The sequence below is a fragment of the Pseudorca crassidens genome, chromosome 13 (genome assembly GCF_039906515.1).
Source record: "Pseudorca crassidens isolate mPseCra1 chromosome 13, mPseCra1.hap1, whole genome shotgun sequence".
Taxonomy (NCBI): domain Eukaryota; kingdom Metazoa; phylum Chordata; class Mammalia; order Artiodactyla; family Delphinidae; genus Pseudorca; species Pseudorca crassidens.
In genome coordinates this window covers 42,542,226-42,564,361 of record NC_090308.1, presented here as the reverse complement: position 1 = coordinate 42,564,361, position 22,136 = coordinate 42,542,226, and the positions used below count along the sequence as shown (strand labels likewise).

Sequence of the window (22,136 nt, the reverse complement as noted above, 5' to 3'; positions counted from 1 at the left end):
CTCCCACGTCCCCTCAGCTAACTCTAAGGGTGAGAGCACCAGGCAACTCTCCCTGAGTGTCTGCCCCAGGCATTCACCTCCCTAACAGGCTCTAGGCTTGAATCCTTTTCCTGGTATGGAAGTCACAACTTTGAAAGAAGAAATCAGAAAATGCCCCAATATATGTACTATTTTTAAAAATCATCTCTAATCAAATGTTAAAGTATTATAATAACCTCCCAGCTGATCTCACTACCTCTGTACATTCCAGTCTCTCTCATTCCTTCAATCCATTCCATGTGTAGTGGCCAAAATTATCTTTTTAAGGAGTACTCAAATCAACTACTCCTCTTCTTCAAAACCTTCCATAATTTCTGACTGCTAAGTGAGGCTTATTCTGACCACCTTCTTTAATACACTCCCCATTTCTAAAGAACAGACCCTGCTCAAAACGTTCCTCTTACCGTAGCACCCCGTATCTTCCTACTTACAATATACTTTCCTTATTTATTAGGTTTACTGCTTAGAGTATTCTTTTCCACCAGAATGGGTATTTTTGTTTTGATCACAGAAGTACGGTGAGCACCTAGAACACTATTTGGCACCTAGCTAGGTACTCCATTGTTGGATGGGTCTATTAATGAAGGAATACATTTATTTCATTGTTTAAAATAAAATGAACTAACCAAAGCTTTGGAATAATCCCTGATTTCTTAAGCAACATGTGCATGCCATACCTCCATAAGGATGAGTCCTGTAACTGGGACTTGGAGGGGAATACAGCTGCAGCTGGGCTGTGAAGATCCAAACCACTCGAAAAATATATTCAGTGAAGGGATGCAAGGGCTCTACCACATAGGAGAGCTTGGACACAGCCTAAATCAACAAGAGATCAAAATCAGCATTTATGGAATAGCCACCGTATATTGTAACTCAAGAGCACAGATTCGTCTGTAGATGATGGATGGCCTTCTGGATATGGAGTGACCCAAGGCCTGCCAGACCAGTTGAAATGGAGGCCTGGAGCTCAGAGCTGAGCCATCCCGACATCAGTCAGCATAATTCACACCAAAATTCTTTCCTTCTTCAAAACTGCAAAATTATGGATTCAATTATATGGCATTTACCTCAAGGCTTTACTTTACTTTTCCATGTTAATATACTTGGTGTCTTTGGACTATTTTTCTCTGAACATGATTTCCTAAAAGGGAGCATCCTGGATGACCTCCCTGCCCTCCACCCTAGTTGGAATCATTTTCAATGGGGTGGGCAGATAAAGACCAATGATATAAGTAGTTGGTTATGTGATGCTGTGCTGAAGGAATAATATATATGTCCAATAATAAATTTTCCTTAAAAATAAAAGGTTTAGCATAAAAAGTAGCAGAGATTAAAGTTCATCTAATCCAACCACTCATTTTACGTTTGAATCTTCTCTAGAATGTCTTTTCACCTATAATTATATGTAGTAATTTGGCACTTTTAATAATTTGAAGAAAAAGTCTCCGTTTAGGCACATGGGCAGCAGTTCATACCTCAGTGTAAGTCCAGCTTCCAGGCAGTTGTGCATATTTCCACTGAATGATGTATTTTACTCCAGAGATGTTGGCCGATTTCCATCGTAATGTCACACTGTGGCTTCCAATGGAAGAAGCAAATGGTGCAGTGGGGAGGTCTGTATTTTCTGGGGAGAAAACAAGATTTCATTCACCATGTCCCCTGTCTGTCAAAGCAGGAGAGAGTGTCCCTGCTTCATCTAGTGCCCTTAGCACCCTCTTGCCACAATTATTCACCTGAACAATAACTGATGCACATATTCAAGTGATTTATTTTTTTAAATCAGCCAGTCTGTCTGGCAGCTTTTTTCTCCCATAGAACGCACTTATCTTTTTTTTTTTTTTTTGGCGGTACGCAGGCCTCTCACTGTTGTGGCCTCTCCCGTTGCGGAACACAGGCTCCGGACGTGCAGGCTCAGCGGCCATGGCTCACGGGCCCAGCCACTCCGTGGCATGTGGGATCTTCCCGGATTGGGGCACGAACCCGTGTCCCCTGCATCGGCAGGCGGACTCTCAACCACTGCGCCACCAGGGAAGCCCCGAACGCACTTATCTTTGACGATAGATTTTTTACAAGCAAGCAACATGGAGTGTTCTGAGACTGTCCAGTTTTCTCTTGTGATACCACTTCTATATAGGCTAGAAGGGTGGGTACCAAGGGTGTGTCTGGTGGGCAACCATCCACTACCCCAGGACATGTATCTCAAGATATATTTTAATTTTACACTATATGTCTACAGTTGTTGCCCATTTTGTCAACACATTATTTTTATACATGCAAGTAGTTGTCTGTACTCCAAAGGATTCTATATTCTGCTGTTTTTTATTGTGAAATATTTCATGACTTTTAAACAGTAGCAACATTACAATTGGTACACACAGTTATTGGTGCTACTTCCCAGGTCCTGTGTGAGGGGTTAGAATTCTGAATGGTATGTACCACTGGGATGAAATTATTTTACTTTACTTTTTCTATTTTCCAAAATTGTGACTAATTTAATGCATTAGCTTGCTTTTTCCCCAGAATTTTTTATTGTGGTAAAATACACATGGCATAAAATTTACTATCTTAACCATTTTTAAGTGTACAGTTCTGTGGTATTAAGTACATTTGTATTCTCATACAACCATCACGACCGTCCATCTCCAGAACTCTTTTCATCTTGCAAAACTGAAACTAACCATTAAATAATAACTCCCCATTCCCCCTCTCCCTCCCCCTTCCCTAGGCAACCACCATTCTACTTTCTGTCTCTATAATTTTAAGTACTCTAAATACCTCATGTAAGTGGAATCAAACAGTATTTGTCTTATTGTGACTGGCTTGTTTCACTTAGCATAATGTCCTCAAAATTTATTCCTGCTGTGGCATATGTCAGAATTTCCTTCCTTTTTAAGTCTGAATAATATCCCATTGTATGTGTATATTGCATTTTGCTAATCCATTCATCTGTCAGTGGACATTTGGGCTGCTTCCATGTTTTAGCTATTTTGAATTCAATATTTGAGTATAATAGGGGTGTATAAATATCTTTTTGAGACCCTGCTTTCAATTCTTTTGAGTATATACCCCCAAAGTGGAATTGTCAGATCATGCAGTAATTCTGTCTTTAATTTTTTGGTTTTTTCCACAGGAGTTACACCATTTTACATCCCCATCAACAGTGCACAGCATTCCAATTTCTCCACATCCTCGTCAACACTTATACTTTTCTGGGATTTTTTGCTTTTTTTTTTTCCTTAAAGTGGTATTTCATTGTAGGTTTGACTTGCATTTCTCTAATGATTAGTAATGTTGAGCATCTTTTCATGTGCTTTTTGGCCATTTGTATATCTTCTTTGTAGAAATGTCTAAGTCCTTTGCCCATTTTTTAATTGGATTGTTTGGGGGTTTTGTTGTTGAGTTTTAGGAGTTTTCTATATATTCTTGATATTAATCCCTTATCAGATATGTGATTTGCAAATACTTTCTCCTATTCTATTGGTTGCTTTTTTTACTCTGTTGATAGTGCGCTTAAATTTTTTTAATTTTCATGAAGTTCAATTTGTCAATTTTTTCTTTTGTTACCTGTGCCTTTCGTGTCATATCCAAATAATCATTGCCAAATCCAATGTTGTGAAGCTTTTGCCCTATGTTTTCTTCTAAGATTTTTATAGTGTCAGGTCTTACATTTAAATCATGGATCCATTTTGAGTTATTTATTTATTTTGGGGGGCTGCATTGGGTCTTTGTTGATGCACATGGGCTTTCTTTAGTTGTGGCGAGCAGGGGCTACTCTTCGTTGTGGTGTGTGGGCTTCTCATTGCGGTGGCTTCTCTTGTTGTGGAGCACAGGCTCTAGGCGCACGGGTTTCAGTAGTTGTGGCACGCGGGCTCAGTAGTTGTGGCTCGGGGGCTCTAGAGCACAGGCTCAGTAGTTGTGGTGCATGGGCTTGGTTGCTCTGCAGCATGTGGGATCTTCCTGGACCAGGGCTTGAACCCGTGTCCCCTGCATCGGCAGGTGGATTCTTAACCACAGCGCCACCAGGGAAGTCCCCATTTTGAGTTAATTTTTGTATATGATGTTTTATAAGGATCCAACTTAATTCTTTTGTATGTTGATATTCAGTTTTCTCAGGACTATTTGCTGAAAAGACTGCCTTCTCCCCCATTGAATGGTCTTGGCACCCTTGTCAAAAATCATTTAACCATATATATAAGGATTTATTTCTGAACTCTCTATTCTAGTCCGCTGATCTATATGTCTGTCTTTATGCCAGTACCACAGTATTTTGATTACTGTAGGTTTGTAGTAAGTTTGAAATCAGGAAGTATGAATCCTCCAGCTTTGTTCTTCTTTTCAGCATTTGGGGTGCTTTGAGATTCCATATAAATTGTAGGATGGGTCTTTCCATCTCATGCAAAAGATCTGCAAAAACATCTTTGGAATTCTGATACAGATTGCATTAAATCTGTAGATTGTTTTGGTAATATTGACATCTTGACAATATACCAGGTCTTTCAACCAATGAATAAGGATGTCTTTCCATTTATTTGTCTTCTTTAATTCGTTTCAGAAATGTTTTGTAGTTTTCACTTTACAAGTCATTCACCTCCTTGGTTAAGTTAATTTCTAAGTGTTTTTATTCTTTTTGATGCTATTGTAAATGAAATTGTTTCCTTAATTTCCTTTTCAGATGGTTCATTATTAGTGTATAGAAATGCAATTGATTTTCAAGTGTTAATTTTGTATCCTGCTATTTTGCCAAATTTGTTTATTAGTTCTAACATGGTATTTTGTGGTATCTTTAGGGTTTTCTGCATCTAAGATCATAATATCTGCAAACAAAGAGAAGTTTTACTTCCTCCTTTCAAATTTGGATGGCTTTTATTGGAGCCATCAAATTTGGTTGCCTTTTTCTTGCCTGATTGCTCTGGCTAGGATATCCAGTACTATACAGAAGTGGCAAAAGCAGGCATCTTTGCCTGAACTTAGAGGATAAGTTTTATTTATAGAAAAAGAATCACTACTCTGGTTCAGAAAAGATGGTAAATTTTTTTAAGGAGCTTAAAATGATTAAATACAAATTTCCATGACTGCTTTCCAGTTAAAGGAAATGTTGACACAATTCTAATCACTATAGATACTGAATCTGAACTAATTAAAGTCCATACTACAAAAATACTCTGTGACCCAGAAAAAATAAAGCCACTGTCATCTGAGAGTTTAGCCCACAGAGTGGCTTCACACAACCCTTCTCTGCTTATTCTTCCATTTAGGGTTCATTTTTGGATACTATAACTATACAGGCAAAGCACAGTTCCATTTTTCCCTTTTTATAGTGTGAGATGCTTAACAGCAGGAATTGGAATAGCTGTGGGATACCTTGAAGAGGAGTCCAGTGATGGAGTGGTCAGCAGAGCAAGGAAGAAGAACCAGGAGACATCAGAAAAGATGTAAGTTAAGAACTGGGCAGAAGGGGCCAGAGTTATATAAGTACAAGTAAATGGAAATTTCATAGCTAAATACAGACATATGTTTCAAAGCCATGGTGATGCATATGGAAAAATAGAGATAAGGTAGGTTTATTCTAAAATATCAAGACAAGAGTGAATCAAATGAGAAAGAGGAAGCTAGGGACTTCCCTGGTGGCACGGCGGTTAAGAATCCGCCTGCCAATACAGGGGACATGGGTTTGAGCCCTGGTCCGAGAAGATCCCACATGCTGCAGAGCAACTAAGCCCTTGCACCACAACTACTGAGCCTGTGCTCTAGAGCCCATGAGCCACAACTACTGAGCCCGCGTGCCACAGCTACTGAAGCCTGTGCACCTGGAGTCCGTACTCTGCAACAAGAGAAGCCACCACAATGAGAAACCTGTGCACCGCAACGAAGAGTAGCCCCCGCTCGCCGCAACTAAAGAAAGCCCACACGCAGCAACACCCAATGCAGCCAAAAATAGATAAATAAATGAATAAATTTATAAAAATAAAATTTAAAAAAAAGGAAGAGAAGCTAAACTGAGCTATATACTACTTTCAATATATAGCAGAGTGGCTAAGAATAGGCTCTGGAATGAGATAACTGGGTTAAAATTCAAGTTACATCCTTCTCTGGCTATGCAGCGCCAAGTAAGTATTTACATTCGTGCCTTATTTTTCTCATCTGTAAAATGAGGAGGATAATAGTGTTTATACCTCTGAGGACAAAAAGAGCTAAAACCTATAAATTACTTAGAACTGTGCCTGACTCATAAATGCCTAATAACTAATAGCTATTTTTATTTCAATATATTATTAGCTGTTATCATCCCCACCATGAGGAAAAGGGGAGGATGGAGGGTATCTGAAATAAGATAATGTAGCAGATCTGCAGATAAATGGACCAGTACCAGATGTGTTAAAGACAAACAGGGTCTTAAGTACATGGGTGAAAAGACTCATCAGAACAAACTAAACATAAGGTCTGTAAGCACAAATGCCATATATGTAAACTTGGTACATCTCAGTTAGTGGTACATAGACATTGATAGCCAAATGAAAAATATAAAATAAAGCACTGATTACACTTGTACTCTAACAGAATTGTATAATTAAGTTGGTAGTATAATTTTAGAATATGAGAAAAGGATATAAATCAAAGTTTCCCAAACTCTCTCAGTTCTGGCATCTTTAATATATTAGTAATTTTTGGGCTTCCCTGGTGGCGCAGTGGTTGAGAGTCCTCCTGCCGATGCTGGGGACACGGGTTCATGCCCCGGTCCGGGAAGATCCCACATGCCGCGGAGCGGCTGGGCCCGTGAGCCATGGCCGGTGAGCCCGCGCGTCCGGAGCCTGTGCTCCGCAACGGGAGAGACCACAGCAGTGAGAGGCCCGCATACCGCAAATATATATATATTAGTAATTTTTTCATGACCCACTAGAACAAAAGAATCACCTAAACAGTTCCATTTATTAAGTATTATAACTTGAGTATGCGTGTCCTATCAACTTAGTAGATGATTGGGGAAAAAACACATAAATTGAAAGACAAAATAATATATTTATTTCATTCCTTTCCTAAATAAAAATAATTGCATACTACTTGGATCTGTGTGCCTACTGGGCACTGCACAACTTCTCAAATATTCTAATCAGACTGGACACCTCCATCCTTATTTCCTGTTCCTCGTTGTATTCCTCATGATATTTGCTTTTTAACACAGCAACACCAAAAACACAGGATTGTAAAGATATGATAGCATAGAAAAGAATGTAGTGCAATCCATTGTTTATACCATCACTTACCTCTGGCTAGTAGTTCCTGTGATGTCCAACAGACATCGACTACCCTTGTGTTTCCCTCAATGTTTAAAATGCCCCCACACCTCCCTGGGAGGTAGATGTGATGCCCTGGGGAACCTCAGTGCACAGTTTGGAAACCACAGAATATAAATTTTATCCACAACTAACTCCCACTACACAGAAGGTAAAAAATGTAATACCACTGCCCCTCCACAGAAATGTCAAGGAGGGTCTTTTGTGGGACATTAAAGGGCAGAAGCAAATCAGGATAGGAAGGCAAGATCCACCTTCCAATTTCCATCAGCCACTGAGAGCAAGGAGCAAGCCACTGAAACAAGGACCACAACTTACGGAAGAACCAATCATCTCTTGTTCTGGAAGGAGCTGTCTATCTCCCAGTGGGAAGAAACACTGGGGAATTCTGGAAAAGTTAACTGCTAACATATAGGCTATAATTTATCAAAGCGTTGGTCCTTCAGAAACCACTAGAGAATTAACACACTTGGGCAAAGTCACTTAGAGACACCCAACCTGCTCTGAAATAAGTCAGAGGGAGCTGGAAACCCAAGTTCCCTACTTACTCAAAATTTAACACTGAGAAGGATAACTTCCATACATTGTGCAAATTTCCCAATGTCTTGTAGGGAGCCATAACTATAGTAGGTACTTGAGTGAATAACTGTTAGCTGAGTAATGAAATGTGCATTAAATAAAATACTTCTACACTTTCAGTTCATTAAAACAGTGGCATTTCCTGACATCAAGTTGCTCAGGATTCACATTGGTCTTTCTCGTTAAGACAGAAGTAATTGCATCCACTGAACTGCGGGCGAAATCTCAAGTTCTAAACATGTCATGTGCTGTTTCCTCTATTTTGCTCTGAAAGAAGAGTTTTGCTGAGTCTCTGTCAAAATGGCTTCCACATTTGAAGTTATTGAAAAATATATATATTCAATAATACATATATTCAATAATATATATATATATAGATCATACTGAGACATAGAAGTCTAGATATTTTAAGAGGTGGCTCATTACCCCTACATTAGCACAGGTCCCTGGAGTAGTGTAAATTATTTTCAATAACAGTTGGTTGCGTCTGCTTACCTAGCACTTCCTCTTCATATGCACCTTCCCCGCTGCTGCAGCCGACCTCACAGGATTCTCGCTATGGAAGACAGGTAGCATGCCAGTCAGCACAGCCTTTGTACTGCTTTTCTGATAAGCTTCAAGTAAATTTTGAAATATGAATGCCTGATATATAAGCATACATGTATATCAAGTATTTCAGCTGTAATGAGTATTAAGTTCCCATTTGCTAGTGGGATTAGAACAACACTTCTCAATCTTTTTTGACCGTGTCCCAAATTCCAAAATACATTTAACAAAACAACTTAGTACACACATACATGTTGGGAAAAAAAAGATTCTTGAAATGGTATTTTTTTCCCTGTTTTAACAGTTTTATTGAAATATATTTTACGTAACCATAAAATTCGCCCATTTAAAGCCCATAGTTCTGTGGTTTTTAGTATATTCAAAGATTTGTACAATCATCACTACAATCTAATTTTAGAATATTTTCATCCCAAAAAGGAATCCTGACCTGTGATGCAATCTTATATGTTCTATTCTATGTCATTTTATTGTGATTGTTTATTCAGTAAATTGATTTCATGACCCTCTAATGGGTGACACCCCACAATGTGACAAAATACTGAGCTCAACAATGCAATTATATGTTTGCCATCTTAGTCAAAGGTTTAGTGAGTTAATAACCTAAAGCTCTAGCCTAAAGTTATGCCTATTTATTTTATATATCCATGTCTTCCTTGAAAGATTAAAAATGGACTATAAACTTTATAGTAACTAAACATTTCAATGGTTGTCTTAATGCCAACGTTAAATTTTAAGGTCTACAAAAACCTAATGATGATTAACATGTTTATCTCATTAACAGAAAACATAGAAAACATTTTGGTGACTGAGAGATAAATTTCCTGCAACTTTTAGCAGGTGCATTAACAATAGTTAATGGGGGGGGGAACTTGGAGAAAAGGCACACATCGTAAAACTACAACACAATCATGATCAATCTTCCTGCTCTCACTCAGTTTACAATACCTAGGACAACATGCTGTTGTTTCTCATGATAATAGTGGAAACCATGACACAATGCATTTACTCTGAACATCCAGGTAGAGGAGGGCTGTAATTTGCAAATACTTAGCTGTCCCACGTTTGATCTGTGCACTCAGAGGAAGTGGAGCCTGATAAGCCTAGTTTTGCTTAGTTAAGGATTAATTTAAATACTTCAGTTTGGGCTCAGGGTTATTTAACTTAAGGGTTTAGTATACTTTTCACATCTTCTTTGCAGGTTTCAGTAAAATACATTCAACACATTCATTAACTGCAGAGAATAAATATACCAATTGGGAGCAAAATTATCATTACCATAGGATTTTCTTTTCAAGAAAGAAAACTGAGGAAGAAGAAAGGAGATGGAATAATGTTTATTTGGAAATGTAGCTAGTCCTGACCTAAGAGTTTAAATGTTTCATTTTGTTTACTTTGGTGAAGCTTGTATTTTTTTCCAGCTTTTTTGAGATAAATGATTACCACCAAAGCATTAGCTAACACCTTCATCCCATCATATAATTACCATTTCTTTTTTGTGATAAGATCAGCTCTTTAGCAGCATTCAAGTACATAACACAGTGTTATTAGCTGTAATCACCGTGCTGTACATTAGATCCCCAGAACCTGTTAATCTTATAACTATAAGTTTGTACTCCAAGGAGTTTAAATGTTTTCTCAAGTGGAGGCAAAAGCTGTTGATTAGGATTTCCTTCTCTCTCTCTTTTTCTCTCTCTCTCTCTCTGTGCCTTCCTCTCTCTCTCTCTAATCTAACATTAGACTTCAAATGAAGTTATCCACTGTTTCTCAAGCTCAAGTTGCCTGGAGAGAATCTAAAGGAATTCAGATTTAAGAAATTCACAGAATCTGAGCTCACAGCCCCTGGATGGGGCGTTTATACAGCATATTCCAGGCTACTGAGCTGCCATTCCCACTGCAGAAGCCAAGTTCATACTTCCCAGGGGCTGCATCAGTTTGCTGTCTCTGTTCTCACAGCAGTAAGACCATTTTTATCATCATCCCTCTGGCTCCATGCTTGTGTTTCCCAGACTGGCACACCTGCTGTCGGTGCCTTTTCTTATTCCTGTAGCACAAGGAGGACATGCCCCACCATCCTCCTGGGATGCCTCTACTGCAGAGTCTCTACACCAATTGTGGCTTCATCTCCTAAAAAATCATTCATTCACTCATCAAAAAATATTTATTGATACCTTTTATATGCCAAGCACTGTTTTAGGTTTTAAGGGTATGGCAATGAATAAGACAGGCAAGCTCCCTGACTTCATGGAATTTACATTCTCTTAGAAGGGAAGAGACAATAATGGAGTAACAAACTTAAAAGATAAAATATGCTCAGATATGAAAAGTGCTATGAGGAAAATAAAACAAGTCAAAGGCAGACGGCATGACCAGACAGGAAGGGGACTAACTTTAGTGAGGGGACTCAGGAAGAACCATGCAGAGGTGACCCCCAAGGCAAGACCTGAGTGATTAGAAGGAGCTGGCCTTGCAAAAGTCTCGGCAAGGGCAAACACCCTGAGGCAGGCATGTGCCACATATACTCAGAGAAGAGGGAAAGGCCAGTGTGGCCAGTACAGAGCACAAGGAAGAGGGGGCAAGATGAGGCAGTGGCGTCAGCAAACACTGGCAATCTGTATTTTTTCTCAAATGGCAATGAGAAGCCACAAAAAGGTTTCTAGAACCTTTTAGATTAGGATAATCTAATCTGTGTTCTTCAGGGATAAGCCACCTTACTTGCTAACATCATTTTCCAAGTTATATTTTGCTAAGCTACCAGTTGTAAAACTATTCCCTCCAAGGAACATGTGGGCAGATTCCAAGCTTCCTAGGTTGAAGCTTTGATGGTTGAGGAGTTTGATTTCCTAAAGGTGTGAGCAGCTGAGTTTAAAATATCTCTCTCGGGACTTCCCTGGTGGTCCAGTGGCTAAGACTATGTGCTCCCAATGCAGGAGGACCGCGTTCGATCCCTGGTCAGAGAACTAGATCCCACATGTTGCAACTAAGACCCGGTGCAACCAAATTAATTAATTAATTAGTTAAATATCTCTATGTTTATCTCTACCTCCACCTCTATTGAGCATGTATTACTGTTCAGTTCTACATTATTTAACATATAAAATAGCAAAATATAATAGAAAATAATAGAATAATTATATATTACAATAGAGAGAAAAGATGTACATTACATAAGCACAGACAACTGGGCAGCATACTGATGAACAGGGAACTACCACACTGGAAACCCAGTCCTGGGCTGCTTCAACGCTTGAGACACTTTAACTCTCTCTGGCTTCTAAACACAATCCTCCAGGGACTGTTTTTTTGGCTGCTTTTATTTTGGTCACATAAGAGAGTTCTCAGGCAGTCTTTTTTTTTTTTTAATCCCAATCAGGAAAGAACGTTCATTATCTATTTACATACAGGGCAAATTTTCTTCTCTGTTTTATCTCTTCTTACCCAACTCAATCACCATCCACTCCCAAGGAAAAATCACTCAGGTACAGGGTTGCCGCAGACTATTGAGAAAATATTCCAATTTACTTCTTTGTTTTTACTTTATTTTACACTCAAAGGAAATTTTTCTATTTTACTAATGAATGACAATCTCTGTTTCTTCCTCAGGCAAGATAGGATAGTTCTGTTCTCTGGCTTCAAGGACATTTTAAATAGAATACAGCATAGATGTTAAAGTGAGAAATAATGCCGTTTCATCATAAATACTTATTGTCAAATAAACTAAAATGAATTCTGAAGGGTATGGAATCCAGGACAGGGAAGTTTAGTTGAAGGAGATTGAGTAGGAAAAGATCAAAATCCCAAGGTCTTTCTGAAGGAAGAAGAAAGTCAAGAGCAGGAGAGGGAGCTCCTAGGGTGAGGGAGACTGGGGGCAGGGATGGCGGGGAGGCGTTGATAAGAAGATACCTGGGCACCAGAGTCTGCACAAGGTCCCTTATTGTCATAGCAAGAAGTAAATTAATTAGTTAAAATTAAAAATTTAAAAAGCTGTGTTTCAAATTGTTGTTGAAAGAGTTCACTGAATAAGGAAGAAAATTGCAACTAAAGGATCTCTCCTTTTTTTTTTTTAATATCTTTATTGGAGTGTAATTGCTTTACAATGGTGTGTTAGTTTCTGCTTTATAACAAAGTGAATCAGCTATACATATACATATGTTTCCATATCTCTTCCCTCTTGCGTCTCCCTCCCACCCTCCCTATCCCTTTGTCACAAAGCACTGAGCTGATCTCCCTGTGTAAAGAGATCTCTTCTAATGCACTGTATTAATGATAGCGCATAGGCTTTATGGGGAAGAAATGAAATCAGCAGAGATGAGGGTAGTCCTCCAAGTGCCTTCTCCTCTCTTCCTGCCACCCTCTCTCACCCAGGCTTCAGGAATCAGAACCTTTCAAACCAGATTAGAGTAATATACATGTATATATGTGAATGTGTGTGTGTGCATACACACATCTATATACACTCATATATGCATTTTATGTATGCACATAGATATATAAAGCACAGCAAATACTTATGTCAAAATGGAATTATACAGTCATTTTTATAGCCAGAGTAGAGCACTCCCAGGAAGAACATTTCTGTGCATTAAGAATGACTCACTTTTCTTCATTCTTATTTTAACAGCTTTTTAAGGACAAGCGAGAAAGACATGGGGTTTAATGACATGTTTTCTGTAAGCGACTGACACTCACCTCACAAACAGCAGCATAGGTATCATTCTGCATAGAAAGAAAAGGAAATTAAAATTATTGAAAATCTCTAAAGTTGTAAATAATTTTAATGACACTTAGCTAGGCATGTCTTCCAAATTAATTTCTTGCTCCACCACTGACAAAATAATCAATAAAAATATATCAGAAGCAAGGGAGCCCATAGATGGGCCTTCCATCCAGGAAGGCTGCTGTACAAACAGCTATAAAAATTATGCTGTTTGCATCATTGGAGAAACAGGGTTGCATGATGTCTACTAAAAAATCCCAGTCAGTTAAGAGGTAATCTGCCATGGACCAGGTTAGAGAATGAAGGGGTGTTGGCAGGTGCCCGGGGAGACAGAACCTGAAATGAAAACCACCAATAGCTCTGGCTAGGAAAGGCCGGCGGGTTCCTCTGCCCAGACAGGCTGCTCCAGCGTCCACTCTGCTTCCTGGACTGTTACTGGCAACAAATGGTACTTCCCATTCACTCACTCAGCAAGTGCGATCTGAGCACCTGCTACGAGCCCCTCACTGTGTTCAGTGCAAGGGACACAGTGTGAACAAGACAGAGAGGATCCTGCCTTGATGGGCTTACATGTCGGCAAAAGATACTAAACACATAACTAGACAAATAATGATTTAAATTGACATTTGGACAAAGTGCTACCAAGGAGAAGGAAAAGTGTTTTTAGGGTGTGTAATAGTTCCCAAGTGCAGACAGCATCTGCTCCATCTTTTGGTAAATTCCATTCTGTGAAGCACACAGTCACAAGCATGAGAGTAGGCATTAAGTGACTCCCATAGCGGAGATCTGTGAAGACACACTATATAAGAAAAGCTATAAGGACTGTACATAAGGAGATGTTAATGACGGATTTAAATCTCAATGCTATAATTTGAGTCATTAATAGAAAATGATATTACCTAAAGTTATCATGATCCTAACTGATTTAATCTCTGACTTGAACAACCTGAACAAAGCGACCCATTTTTTCTTTTTTTTTATAAATTTATTTATTTATTTTTGGCTGCATTGGGTCTTCATTGCTGCGTGTGGGCTTTTCTCTAGTTGCGGCGAGCGAGGGCTGCTCTTTGTTGTGGTGTGCGGGCTTCTCATTGCAGTGGCTTCTCTTATTGCGCAGCACAGGTTCTAGGCACACAGGCTTCAGTAGTTGTGGCATGCGGGCTCAGTAGTTTTGGCGCACGGGCTTAGTAGCTTCACGGTATGTGGAATCTTCCCAGACCAGGGCTCGAACCCATGTCCCCTGCATTGGCAGGCAGATGCTTAACCACTGCACCACCAGGCAAGTCCACGACCCATTTTTAAATTACAGAATTCTTAGCCATGAGATTGGAGTAATTATAGTGTAACAGGCACTATCCCTAGCAGGGAGATTCGATTATTATCCTCATTTATCCATAAGGAAAGCAAAGTACCAAGGGTGAAGTACCTTAACAAAGTCACACACTAATTGGCAAAGCCAGGATAAATGAAAAATAAAGTACTGGGGATGTATTTCATATACAAAGTGGAGTAAACCCAGGTGTTTGTGCCCTCTGAATGAGATTGCTACCATGTTCCCTGAAGAGAAACTGAACATGACCTAGGACCCTGTTATCCAAAGTGTGGTCTGGAAACAACAAGCATTGCATCACCTGGGAGCTTGTTACAAGTGCAAAATTTCAGGTCCTGCCCAAAACCTACTGAATCAGAGTCTGCATTTTAGCAAGATCCCTGATATTTGCATATTAAAATTTGAGAAGTGCAGGGCTAGGAAATTGAACAAATACCTAACATTCTACTGAAAGGCCTTTATAATTTGGAGCAACTGGTCATCTCCGGGTTCCATGGTTTGCATTAACTTCCCTCCATCTCCAGTTGCATTAATAATGTTGATCTCATTTTTTCTTACTATGTATTACTCATACTTTTGCTTTAGAGTCAAGCAAACTAATCGAAAGCCATTGGAAGCTGAAATGGGAATCCTCTTGGAGAACGTTTCTCTTAAGGGAAACAGTAGTATCAAAACAGAAACATAATTAATACTTACACACTTTAAAGTACAGTTTTCCTGATCTGCAGAGGTCCAAAAATGACATCCTTGGATGCACTACAAGAGACAATACGAGACAATGATGACTGAAGAAGGATGATTTTTTCTTGTCACCTGAAAGTGCAAATAGTGACATGAAGTTTTTCTGAAATAGAAATCTACCAAGGAATCTGTGGCCTCACAAGGATCAGGACCTTTGGAATTCTAAGCAGAGCTGTCGTATTTACAGGCAGACAGGGCTTGGTGTGGCTCAGGGCTGCTGAGTGGAGTCCAGCCTGAGGCGGGCAGGCCTGGATCCCAGAGAGCACCAGACCTTCAGTGAACGCACTGTCCATTGGGTGCTTGGCAGCAGGTTAAGTCCAGGACAGCATGGCATCAAGCATATTATAGAGGTCAATGGGGTGTCCTCACACAACAAGCAAAAAGCAAAGCTGGGGACTCAAACAGAAGGCGGCCCATCACAACCTAAGTAGGTGGACAGTTTGGGAAGTCAGCTGCCCACTAGCTGGCTTGCACCCCTTAGCTGCTCTGAAAACCTGCTTGCAGAGCTGCCCTGGCCTCCTACTGAACAGATTCAGCCAGTTCCTCCCTCCCTTACCTGGTTTGTCTGTGCCTGTGACTGTGTTGACCTTTCTGTCCACAGGCCGTGATGACACCTAGATCCCACCTTTTTCTCAGTTCCTTCTACTTTGCCATCTCTTTTTTCCTCTCCTTACTCCTTCTGTGTTTGTGTCCTATGCTCAACTTTTTCTCTTCTCACTCTTCAAGTTCTCCAAGTGAACTCATCCCCCACCTCAGCTTCAACCTTCTGAGGTGTCAATAACCCCCACATGTGAACCTCAGCTGAGACTCCTTCCAGAGCTCCAGACACAGATTTCCAATTGCTCATTAGATATCTCCATTTAAGTCCCTACAATACCTCAAATTCAGCAAATGAAACATCAGATTCCTCACTTTCTACCCTCTAATTTGCTCTCTCTCCCGTGTTTCCCATTAATATGCTTCAATCTTCTGAGCTGCCCGAGCCAGGAACCAGAGTGGCTTCTCTTTCTGCCATCCCCTTGCCCCATGGACAATCCATCATCAAGTCCTACTGACTCACTCCTTCGTTACCTGGACTCTATCTGGGTTCATCACTCACTCACTGCCCTTGCTTTTCTGTGCCTGCCGCCGCTTGCCAACAGCCTCATGAGGGACCTCTCTTGTTTCCACACTTGTAGTGATCTTTTTAAAACAAAACCTAATCATATCCTTCTCTTACCTAAAACCTTGTGTGTCACTGAAACCAAATTATCAACATGGTACCCACAGCTCTCCACCACGTGGGCCTGCCTAGCTTGCCAACCTCTTCTACCTGCCATCTCTGCACACACGCCCTGTCCTCCGAGCAAGCTGAAATCCTCCTCTTCTCCTGCACCAGTCAAGCTCTCTGAAACCATTGTGTCTTGGCACAAAGGGCTCCCTCTGACCGGTGTACCTCTCCCCTCTAGTCCATCTTTCTAGTTTTAGCCATGCAGGCAAGCAAGTGCTTTTCCTCTTGTGTATTCTCTTTGCTCCTCCCACACACTGCTGATCTAACTCTCGCATGGCTGTCTGGCCGTGTTTTTATCCATGTCTGTCTCTCCTACAAGGTTGAGAGTCCTTTAAAACAAAGACCCTGTTTTACTCATTCTTAAGTCTCTACTACCCAGCACAGTGTCTGGTTTAGTCTTACACTTGGAGTCCCTAAACGCTTGTTGAGTAAATGGATACAGGTGCAGAATAGTGATAAAACCATAAATGTAATTATTAGAAGAACGAGTGGAGACTATCTAATCCAACCCTCTCAGAATACACATACTTTAGTATTAACCACATCTCAGAAATTTTAAGGAATTTGCCCAAAGCCACATAGCAATGTAGAATCAAAATCATGGTCATGGCTTAGTCCTGTGCTCTTTCCACTTCAACACACTGTTCCTGAACTCATGTTTGACTTCTCTGTGATTCAGACTTCTCGCTGTTTTCCATCCAGCTTCCTTCATCAGGCACAAATAAACGAGCTTTTACTTAGGAATTATTCTATGGTAATCAAACCTGACCATTGTCCCTTTTTTATCAATGCAAACAGTATAAAGTCCCAGGAGGTGGGAGCGATTACTCACCGGTGCACTCAGATTGTATGGTGTGCTGACATCAAGCTGTCTGCCCTGAAATGAAGAAGGAAGGAGTGAACACCCCTATCAATCTTGTGTTCAGTATAACTACGACACCTTTTTTTTAAAGCTTCCTGGAGTAGTGTTGCCTCCTCAGTGTTTTCTAACTGTAAAGTAAGGAGCCAACTGTTTTAAAGTTGTTAAATCAGTCATGAAACCAGACAAATGCCAGTGCAAATTAACAGGCATACCTTGGAGATACCGCAAGTTCAGTTCCAGACCACCGAAACAAATGGAATCACACAAGTTTTTTGGTTTCCCAGTGCATATAAAAGTTATGTTTGCACTACAGTAGTCTATTAAGTGTGCAATGGCACTGTGTTTAAAAAAAATAATGTGCATACCTTAATTTAAAATACTTTATTCCTAAAAAATGCTAACCATCATCAGACAACACAGGGTTGCCACAAATCTTCAATTTGCAAAAAACTGCAATATATGCAGAGTACAGTAAAACGAAGTATGCCTGTCTAAGATGTAATGCTTAAGGACTCTGCAAAAATGATAAAGGTGGGAGTGGGGGTGTAGCCAAAAGGAGTAGTTAAGAACAATGGAGAGGTTCTACATAGTATTAAATAAGCCTGTGAATTAGTCAATTTATCAAGGACTGCTGGATTAGAGACGAATTATGTTTGCATTTTTCCTTCTTATTTTAAGAGACTGAAACAACCATTGACTGCATTTAATTAACATTATATAACAGATTATACAAAAAATATTCATATTCCAACCTAACTCTGTATACATTTGCATTCATTACACACAAGGTAAAAATGTGGGTATTTCCCTAGGCAAGATTTTTCAAGGTGTATCTCTTTCTTGTGTTTCCGTATTTATTATTTTGGATTTTTTTGGATAATGGGAAAAACTGTTTTCCTCCATCCAAGAAATTGCTTCCAATATAGAAATCATTAGTGAGCTTGGATATGAAATTCAGAAATGGGAAAATGAAGTCATTAACTAAACAGACTATTTGATCATGAGATTAATAACCTGAAGCCCAGAAACAACTTGATTTTGTTCCTTATAAAGTCTCATGTACTAATATGAACAGGATGTCTTGATTCTCATGGCTATGCAGTATTTGGGGTTTATATGGCCAGGCACTCTCCAACTCTTTAGCAAAGGGATTTTCAGAAGTTCTGGTAACAAAGGAGTTAATGGAATGGCATTACTATTAAAAGATTTATGCTAACCAGGTGTTTGAGTTGGTTGAAAAGTCAACCATTTAACATATAACCATTCTGTTGTAAATACTGTACCACCAGAAGACAGATGAAATCGTTTTGTATAAAACTACGGTTTTAAAAAAAATAAGGGTAATGAGAAAAACATTGTGTTCAAATTTTCTTGAGTAAGTTGCCAACCATGTGACCCGGAGAATGCCACAATGTCCTGATACCAGCAACTCACTTAAATTGTCTCATGAGGGGCAAAGGTGGTACTGGGGGCTTTAAAACATAAATATAGGATATGCATACCCGAAACAGATTGATGACTATGCTAATCACGTATACAATTATATGTGTCATGTGCAAAAACTCATTCAAAGGACTCCAAGGTTATGGTGGCCTATACCATCATACTTAGAGACTTTCAGTTTGTCTGAATAATGACTTTAAGACTGTTAACCCTGTCGCCTTCACACTGTTTCGCTGGAAATCCTTCCTGTTTGGGAAAACTGTGGTTTTTCAGGCTTACAGTCTGGAGCTTGCTTTATACAAACTAACCACTAAAAATGGGGGTGGGGGGCTTTTCGTGAAATGAGCGTTATAGGAACTAACCTCTGGGTTAAATACTACAATCATTCACAGGTGGGATTAACGCGGGTTTCGTAACTTTCCATGAAGGGATTTACATATGCCTAAAAGAAGCCACTGCTGAAACAGGTTGTTTTTTCCTTTGGGGCGGGGGCGGGGTGTTAGGGGGTTGGGTGTGCAATTTTCATTAAGCAGGGAAGTAACCGTATCTGTTCATGGTTACAGAGCTGTTGTGCTTTTTGTTTAGTAGGTCAACATACTGTTGTCACCTTAGTTTGCATCTGGGCCTATCACGCAAGGGCCATTGCCTCACAGAAGGTTTTAATCAAAGCAGCCACACCAACAAAAGACATCCTGGTCGGAATTATTCTCAAAACCTCATTTTGAACTGTTGCTTTTTCAGAGATTCGGCAAATTTCACGATAATCCACTTAGCAAAGTGTTCACATATAATGTGGCAATTTTTACAAAAAAAAAATCTTCTGTCACCAGGTCCTTTAAAATGTCAAATATCCATAGTTAAATAAAGAGCAGTGCTACCTTTTCAATCAGTCTGCCATGAAAACTTAAAGCATAGAGTCTAAAACCGTGCTGCTCTTTAAAAGAGTTCTCTACTCATACCCCTATAACCTGGATGCTAATCGTCCCAAAAAATTTTAAAGATTTTCTTTCCATCCTTTTGAGCTTCCCATAAACATAAGGACCATAAGTATTTGTTTAGTATTAAGCTTTTGAGTATCCGTATCCATCTTCCTGCTCTACTCTTGGATCTCACAAATGAAACGACTTGTAGGTGACTACTAGAGCCTGCTACTGTAAAATGAAACAGAAAACCACCCATTGTCATCAAGAGTTACTAGATTCCCCTCTGGCTTTCTCATGAATCACCAAGTTAAATGTACAGTCACAACCCAGAAGTTTCTAGATTGTTCACAAATGCCCAAAAGGTCAAGCGTGGTGCATGTTTAACAGCATTTCAGTTGAAGACCATCCTCTTCATTCACACAGTCATGGCATCATCTTTTTTTGCCAATAGTTCATTGAAGTCAGGGTGGGTTTTTTTTTTCTTAAAACAAACCAAAACTAAAGTCTCATTTCTCTCATAGATAGATATGAGATTGATGTTAATTTTTAAAAGCTCAATTTGAAGACATATTCTAGGCTTTACACAGAGGCAGTGTGTATGTACACACGTGTGCAAGCAGCTGCCATGTGTCAAAATGGGGATCAGGCCTTCTAGCCCTGCCTCATGGCACATGGCATCTTCCTTTTTTAAAAGCAGCCTTATTAAGAACAGAGGAAAAATACAAATTCAGAACTTTGCATAGAGTAAAACAACAGATTACTCTGTTTATTTCTCAATTTATTTTCAGAAATTTTAAGAACTTTTTTGTGCTGGAGGAAAATACATGGAAACTAAGGTGGGAAAAGTCTATAAATTGTCCATCCTCTCCCTGGTCATTTTTGAGTGGAGACCTTCATGAGCGGAAGGACTTAGAAAGGATGGCAAAGCTGAGTCTATGATAGTCAGATATGCACCCGAATAGCCTTACATGGATATGATCTAATTGTCAACCTGCCTCACTCATTGACTTAGAATTATAGGCAGAGGAAAAGTAAGTGAGTATTTTTAGTAACTCTAGTTGGTACTGACCAGAACCTCCCCTTAAAAGTTGCTGAATTCGAACCATTGAATTGGAGAGGTGATTAATTCAGCAAGAAGCACGCCATCTGTCCTGGGCTGACCCAGCACTACAAGCAAGATACGTTCCAAGAGACAATCAAAAATCTATGGGGGCTTGGGAGGTGGCTTAAGCATCTGTTGTGGCCTTCCAAACAGTCTGTGCTTATCAGAGGGAAGAGAAAAGGCGGCCACTACTGAGTTCGTGGAGCCCTGTCTCCCCCTTCCACGTAAGCACCATCCATTTTGCTCTCCACTCTCTCCAGCATCTAGAACGGTGCCAGAGGGATAATGAGTGTTCAATAACTATAAGCTGAAGGAATAAATCCATGAATTCAACATGGCCTACTACTCAGGAATGATCCAGAAGTCGTGTCTCTTGGAAACATCATCAGGTGACCTAGCGTCATGGGGGTTTACTTGAGAAGTAATCAGACACAGGAACCAAAGGACAAATGTTGACGTTTTTTCCTCTCATTTGATGTGTAAATAAAGATTCCTCCAATCTCCATTCCCTACCACTTGTATTTGTAGGGAAAGGAGAAGAAGGCTTAATACTTTTTTTTGTTTTTAGATAATAAATACATAGAGAGTAAGAACTGTATCTTTTAGATTAATTGTGCAACCACATACTTCACAGTTCTTTGTTTTCATAATTTTATTCAAAATGAAGCCTTTGATTCCCCTTTGTGTGACTGAAACACAACCATACACAACCAAGTGTAAGATGGTGAATTTGCAATTGAATTTTTTCTACCCCTTCAAAAAAATCAGGGTTAGCTCATAAAAGCAAAAGGGTGGATGCTGGGTAGTTTTTAAACAATAAAGCAACAGATGTTTCTTGATGACCATAAAGTCACACTGTAACAGTATTAAGTCCTTCTGTTGGCAGCTCTCAAAATTAAATTTAACAGGCTGAATGGCGTGCCCATAAATGGGCTTGGGCAAGGTAGCTTCCTGAGCTGGGTCTAGGGGGTTCTGATGAAGCAGATTTGTCAACCCTCTTTCCTGATCTCCACTCCCTTTCCATCCCCTTCCTCCTTATTATCACAGCTAACATTAGTGAGTGATTCCCACGTCCCAGCCACTCTTCTTGGTGTTTTACACTGTCTTATTTAACGTCCCAACAACCCTATTCAACAGGTACTATTGCTAATTCCATTGTGCAGCTGATACCCAGGGAAGTTTTGTAAATTGTCCAAGAGTTAGGATTTGAATACGGCACGGAGCCTCCAGAGCCTGTGCTCTCAACCAAAGCATGGATGCTGCCTGTAGTCTGC

General features: G+C 39.8%; 2 protein-coding genes across 3 annotated transcripts in view; one reads left to right on the top strand and one right to left on the bottom strand.

Moving 5' to 3' along the window:
- Positions 1-2,697, bottom strand: part of ROS1 (ROS proto-oncogene 1, receptor tyrosine kinase) — a 90,373-nt gene extending 87,676 nt beyond the window's left edge. The window contains 3 exon segments of the mRNA XM_067702895.1: positions 717-855; positions 1,515-1,663; positions 2,610-2,697. Of these exon segments, the coding sequence (XP_067558996.1) occupies positions 717-855; positions 1,515-1,663; positions 2,610-2,697 (376 nt within the window).
- The window catches only part of DCBLD1 (discoidin, CUB and LCCL domain containing 1), a 246,495-nt gene that overhangs the window by 102,057 nt on the left and 122,302 nt on the right, over positions 1-22,136 (top strand). For both annotated transcript variants that reach the window (XM_067702268.1, XM_067702267.1), the window contains exon 5: positions 5,358-5,471. In XM_067702268.1, coding sequence (XP_067558369.1) covers positions 5,420-5,471 — 52 coding nt within the window. In that variant the 5' untranslated portion in view covers positions 5,358-5,419. The remainder of the gene's footprint in view (positions 1-5,357; positions 5,472-22,136) is intronic.